The sequence below is a fragment of the Gossypium hirsutum genome, chromosome A05 (genome assembly GCF_007990345.1).
Source record: "Gossypium hirsutum isolate 1008001.06 chromosome A05, Gossypium_hirsutum_v2.1, whole genome shotgun sequence".
NCBI classification, from domain to species: domain Eukaryota; kingdom Viridiplantae; phylum Streptophyta; class Magnoliopsida; order Malvales; family Malvaceae; genus Gossypium; species Gossypium hirsutum.
This window is the reverse complement of record NC_053428.1, coordinates 1235544-1242281: the sequence shown is the minus strand read 5'-3', so window position 1 is coordinate 1242281 and position 6738 is coordinate 1235544. Positions and strand designations below refer to the sequence as shown.

Here is a 6738-nt window from a genome sequence, read left to right as displayed (position 1 = left end):
ATACACTCACAAAATATCAATTTTGTACTCAGCTTTCTTCAAAGAAAATTTACTATTTGTGCGAAACACTAACAGTCATTTAAATAAACTTTTAATAATTAAATATATATTTATATATGTTTATATGTTAGAAAAAACTGAAAAGAATGGAAAAAAACCCAACATTAAGACAAAGATCAAACAGAGGAAAAAATCCCCCAGTAAAAACTGAGAGAACACAAGAAAAAAAAAAAACTTTTGCTTTTTAATGCTCACTTTTTCTCTCTCTTCATTCCTCATAAAAGGCCTTTGGTTCTGAGTGTCTCACACTCTCTGTCTTTTCCCCTTTTTTTATTATCTTTTTTCTTTAAAAATCGAGCTCTCTTTTCTCAGTTTCCCTTTCTCTTTTTGACAAAGAGAGAGAGAGAGAGAGAGAAGCTAGGCTATGGTGGAGGAGCAACAACTGCAGATGAATGATGATGATGATGTGGAGTCTATATTGGTGATGATGATGATGATGATGAAGATGGAATGGCTGCTGTTCTGAAAATGGCTGAACAAAGCAAAACTACCAACACCAACAATGCCAACACTACAAACACCCCAACTCATCTGCAACACCAACAAGTAAAACCAGCAGCAATGTTTCACGATTTCCTGGGAATGAAACCTTCTAATTCCTCTGTCGTTTTAGCCCCTAAAGCCACTGATGCAAGGTTTTCAGAGGCTTCACCGTCTCCTTCAGCCTCCGTCGCCGCTTCTTCTGGTGGTGGTGGTGCTGGCCGTGGACCCATCTCTTCCACCTCCGATCTGGGTTCTGGTTAGTTTCACTATTTTCCCCTTAAAGATTCTCTCTCTCTCTCTCTCTCTCTCTCTCTCTGCTTCATTTTCTTCTATGCTAAAAGTGTAAAATGGGGTTGTTTTGCTGAACTTGTGAGTAAATTTCACTAGGGTTTGGCTCATTAGGGAATGATGGAATAGGAAATTATGATTTTTGCAGTTTGATGGGTAGTTTTGATTTTGGGTTTTGGACTCTGCTTGATTCTTCACATGTTCGATTTAGCTAATTACAACAGGAAGTCTTTAGTGTAATGTTAAGGGTTGGTGTCTTTTATGATGGATTAGTTTCTTTGTGAGGTCAGCAGCCAATAGAGTTGGTAGCTTCTTCCATAGGTCATCCCTACTCTCTCCATGTTTATATTTTCTCTGAATATTTTACTTTGAGCCACGCAGCTTTAAAAATAAGGGGTTATAGTTTCATTTTCAGTAGAGAATTTTGTTGTTCTCTGATTTGTCTCACCTTTTGAAGGTAGGTTAAGCCTTTATGGTGTTTGATGACCAATGATTATGCTTTCTGTGTGATGCCTTGATTTGGTTCCTAATGTTGTTAGTTATTTGTTGTACATTTTGCTTGTAATAATATGCATTTTATATCGGTATGTCCACATTCCTAATCTTCAAGCTCGTTACATATGCTCGTCATGTAATTGGGATTCAATCAATATAAAAGTTTGATCCATTTTCTCATCAATTAGTAGAAAGGCAGGTTGGTAATCATCTTGAGGGGATTCCATACTATGGTCCAAGGAGTGAAATATCCGGGCCAGATATAAACAACAGTTTGGCTGGAAGTAAGAGAAGTTTTTCAGATTCGGCCTTTATGGGTCATGAATCTCTTGAGAGCTTGCATTTGATGAAGGTATATCATCTATATTGTATCTTATCGTGTTTTACTTCTTTTTTCTCAAAGTGAAAGTGAAGCTTTAGTTGTTATTAGTCGTTCATATGTACTAAATAATTTTCTTTATTGTTTGTATTTCAGATGCTTCGCAATGGGGCTGGAGGAGAGCGACCTAGAAGGTCCAATGAGGACGAAATATTCCTTGGTATGAAGTCAATGAGGCCTTCTTCTACATCTGTTATATTGCAGCCTCCCGCTGGTAGCAGACTCGAAGGTAATGCTTCCAAATGGGAACGGTCTGTCCCCTCAGCAGTACAGTATGCTTCTCGTGGTGGTCATTTTGTGCCTTTTGTGCATCAAGTATCTTCAAACAGGTTCAAGGATACAACTGTTGGTCCTTCTGTTATCTCTCAAGCAGCTGCCGATGAAGGATCTAGAACTGGAATTAAAGGCCCTGGAATTTTGAGTTCTATTAATGCTAGCGGTGTTCCCACTGAAAAGGGTTCATCTGCGATAGTGCCAAGTGGGGGCAGGCCTAAGACTGGGGCTCATAATTCAGATCCCGAGCCTTTAGTTCCTCCGAGGTGAATATAATATGATCTTTGTTTCTTGCTTTTGATTATTGTGCTCTGCAAAGAAAAAAAAAACAGAATAAATTCGATGCTCTTTTCTTTGTTACAGTCGACAGGGATTAACATCTGCCAGCCGACAAATGACTATATTTTATGGTGGTCAGGCTCACGTCTTTGATGATGTGCACCCGAACAAGGTCAGTTTCCTATTGTTTGCTAATGGACCTCAAGTTTTTTAATATCAATTGTTTCCCATCAAGCATTCGTATCAACTTCTTTCTGATTCAAGTATTTTATCTAATTGAACATTCATCCCTATATCAGCTAAGCTAAGTTGATATTGTAATTACGTTATATAATCCATGAATTGCAAATGCAACTAGGTTTCAAATTTCTGTGTAGTTGGTTGAGTCAATGTCATGCATAAGATAACCATTGAGCTTAACACCATGCATATTATAACCCGAGATTAGACCTACGTCCTTATTCATGCGTATTAGAACTTAGAAGTTTCCTTTATTTGATATGTCATCATGTTTTGTGAAACGTCAGATGAGATTGCCATATGGATTCTTCTGATATCAATAAGTCTGGGAGAATAGGAGGAATGAATATGTGATGTGCTCCTTCAAATATGTTGTCAATTCTCTAGCTGGGTTAGGGGGACATATTGTGGTCAACTTGTCCAAATAACAGAATCCTATTTTTAAACCTACATAAGAGGGGCTTGTCATCACCTTTGATTATGATGTCCTTTACTCTAGGAAATGGAGCTACCATTATCCCTTGGATGGATAACACATGCTTACCATTAAAGCTAGTTTAGAAGATAGCACGTGGTTGCAGCATAAAGGTGCTCAATTGCACTGTACCACAGGTCCATTGGCTTCAAAATGAAGCCTTAGAAAATAGGACCGTGTTATTTGGGTTCTATAAGTGCAAATTTAACTATCTGGGATTTAATAATGTGGGTACTACTGGATGACATGATGTTATATATATAGTTCTTTCGATAAGCAATAACTAGTTTGATTATTGAGAAACTGAAGATTGTGAGACATAGGAATCTGTAATCACTGTTCTGAGCTCCAGTCCGAGCAACATTTCTTGGGTGTTTCAGCTATGGGAACAGTTTTATGTCTGATAGCTATGGAATCTTAGAAGATATCATTTGAGAATTTCGTTTTCACATCAATATTTTGTCTGGTATTTTGTTTCTTAATATACATTTCTGGTCATGACAACTATATGCTGCATGGTCATTTCAGGCAGATGTAATAATGGCATTGGCTGGATCAAACGGAGGATCTTGGTCGACAACCTACTCTCCTAAATCTGCTGTGAGAACAGGTGAAAATTATGCACCAGGCGGGGAACCTGAAGCAGTAGGAAGCATTGCGTTCTCACGTGAACTTCGGGGAAAGATGGCTGTTTCTGGTAATGCAAGTCAAGCAACTGGTTCCGGTGAACGAATCCCAATACAAACAGGTGATCCTTCTAAACTGGTATCCATTTTCGTTGGTATAGTTGTTTCCCAAGCATGACATGCAATCGTGTCATATCATTTGTCCAACCCTGAATGAATTGCTTTTTCGAATTAGGATTGAAATACGAATTGTGCAATTGTAGGGGTTCCTCAAGGCACAATTGTTATGGCTAGAGATGGAAGAAACCTGGAAGCTGGTACTGAAGATAAAAGAGAGGTATAAAGTTTAAGCAAAGTTTTCGGAATAGCTTCAAATCCAGATAATTGCAGATTTCCAACCCGCTATCATCTCTACTTATTAGGAATAGTCCCATCCATTTCATGTCTATGTCATTAATGCTTAAAACTTTTTCGAATTTTTAACTTAATTTCTGGGTAGAGCAGCATATAAGAACAGCTTCTGAGTCGAATAGCAATGAACCCCCCTGCGTTTGCGTAATCGACGAAGTCCATGAAATCGAAATCCTTGAAAACTCGAGGATGTTCCTCGTCAACCATCACTTTTGCTGCTTTGGTACTTCCACCGGAACCGCGAATGTTCCCAAAGAATATCGATATTCGTTTCTACTCAACATTACCCTATGATTTGCTGCATGCATTCTTCCATTACTCCACGCCTGCAATTTAATTTCGAAATTCAATATTAGTCGCCTAATTTTAGGTAAAATAATCATGGAGGCCCTGTATCAAGATATAGATTGCATTTTACTGCTTTTAAATTAGTTATTATACCTTAGGTCAAAAAGCAAATCAGTTTTTTTTTTAATTAAAAAATTTATCCATTTCTATGGTTAAAAAATTAGTGTGGTTGACAAACCAACTAAAGAGTTACATCAGGTGCAGTTCATGTTGACATATATGGATCAAATTTTTAACCGTAAAAATAGATGAAATTTTAACTGGAATAGCTTAATAGAGTGGAATTTATTCTTTAATTTAATTTATAGAGTAAAATTTGACTTATGATATGAGAGTTTTTATGATACCTTTACCCTTAATTTTGTCTTATTGGCTCTAATAATTTTGAATCATTCAAATTGTCATAAAATTTTAGCTATTGAACTCACATTTTAAAATTTTGTTTTTGTATTTAAATATTTTGCAATTGTTTATTGATTTTTAAAAGAAAAAAGAATCTGCCACCTGAAATATTTGTAAAACTTACCTTAATCTCTAATGATTTTTAAAGAAAAGTATGGTGGGAATCGACATTGTGTGTACATACAAGACTAGGTGGGTTTATATATATAAACGGTCCAAAGCTGAAACCAAAGGGAATAAATAAATGATTGAATATATGTCTAGAATTTAGGCTCTCATACTTGGACTATGGCCGTTGGTTTTAACACCTTAATACAAGTGGGCTGGCAGTAGTTTTCTTCTATTTTTTTTCCTCCCAAAACTCCTTTAGTTTTAAAAAATTATTGTTTTTTTTAATTTATACTTAATTTTTAGGTAAATTATACAATTAGTTGGAGTCATCCAATTATTAGCGTGTTTTTTTTTATCAACAAACTATAAAAAGTTTCGTTGTAATCACTAAAGTTATCATTTACTTTTGTTTTGATCACCCTGTTAGATCGTTATTCTCGTTATATTTTTAATGGTAAACACCCTGCTAAATCATTAATGACGTGATTTTTTTAATTGGAATAATTACACAATTATTCTTCTATACTTTTACATTTTATCAATTGAATTATAATTTTATTCATTGAGTTACATCCTGAAACCTTATCAAAGAAAACTTTCTTATTGTTATTCTAAAGTCGCAGTGCATTAATGTTATTACATTAAGAAGATCTCCGATGATGAAGGCGAAAGTACCGGGTGGCATACACAACTTAACCCAATCTCCATCATTGGTTTCAATTTCAAGGCCCGAAATCCCATCCTCGCAAAGTAGAGCACTGCAAAGTTTGTCGGTATGAGCCGATACCACATTCGTATACTCTCCCGACTGAGGCGCTGAATTAACATCACCCGCCGCAGTTGATAATCTTTCATCAACCACTCACGTTTCTCTCCCAAACCATAACCATCAATGATCATCAAACCAATCACATGGCTCAACTCCTCCATCTCCTACATCAGAGCAGTAATCGTTTCGCTAAAGGTAAAAAAATCAAATTAGATCTTGATCGGCTAATTTTGATCAATTTGAAGAGAGAAGTGTTTGGCTTACCAGAAGTGATTATGGCGATGAATCTGCATAAGTTGGGCGAAGCTTTGGACGAGTTACAATTGGAGGCATCTTCGAATCCGAAGCTCTCGTAGAAAGGAAGGAAATCACCGCCTGGTTCGTAGTTGCCCTGTAAAGGCTTTGACTTAATGTTTTGTTTCTTCGTCTCCAATGGAAGATTAAAAAGTTGCCTTATCAGAGAAAATTATTCATGTTGGAGATGGGATGAAATCTTATGGTAAACCACCTGGAAACAGCCATGATTCTCACAAGCTTCTCGTACTGACTTGCACAAACTTCGCCATTCATCGCTTCCTCCATCTAGATCCTCTGAAATTGTTGGCAACTCGATTATTGGAATCCCAAAATGAGAATCTAACTCATTTTTCTACTCACTTCTGTTAATTAAAATTGTGGTTAATTTAGAGCTAGATTTTCTTCTTCTTTTTCTGTTCCTATCGATCCTTGACTTTCAAAAGGGCCTTGTAGAACCTATGTCTTGTCCAAAATCTAACAATTTCTTATTTATGTAATATAAATCCAATCAATTAGAGTTAGAACTCTATAAAGCAGAAAGGGATTAAAATTAGAATATACTACATAAGTGCTAAATATATAATGAATTTAACATTTAAAAATTAAAAATAATTTAAATATTTAGCATAACACAAAACATAATGTATATGAATTAATTTATTAAAATCTATGTAAAAAATTATTAATACGCCAAAAAATTTCTTAAATATAATATATATTGAATGAATATGATTATTGATAAAAAAAATTAAAAAAAAAAACAACAACATGAAGATACATGGTATGAGAAAATGTGAATTTT

At 35.5% G+C, this 6738-nt stretch overlaps 1 protein-coding gene across 7 annotated transcripts; it reads left to right on the top strand.

The window, feature by feature from the left end:
* Positions 1–278: 278 nt before the first annotated feature.
* On the top strand, positions 279–4290 carry LOC121202902 (protein TIFY 8). 7 transcript variants are annotated; one of them, XM_041112730.1, is made up of 7 exons: positions 292–799; positions 1518–1678; positions 1802–1934; positions 2022–2244; positions 2342–2429; positions 3501–3720; positions 3834–4290. In XM_041112730.1, the coding sequence occupies exons 1-7, from the start codon at positions 511–513 to the stop codon at positions 3890–3892; spliced, it is 1173 nt and encodes a 390-aa protein (XP_040968664.1). In that variant the 5' UTR covers positions 292–510; the 3' UTR covers positions 3893–4290. The 7 variants fall into 7 exon arrangements, with proteins under 7 accessions (XP_040968659.1, XP_040968658.1, XP_040968661.1 ...); XM_041112729.1 differs by having other exon boundaries at positions 297–799; positions 3862–4290; XM_041112728.1 differs by having other exon boundaries at positions 297–799; positions 1515–1678; positions 3862–4290.
* The last annotated feature ends 2448 nt before the right edge of the window (positions 4291–6738 follow it).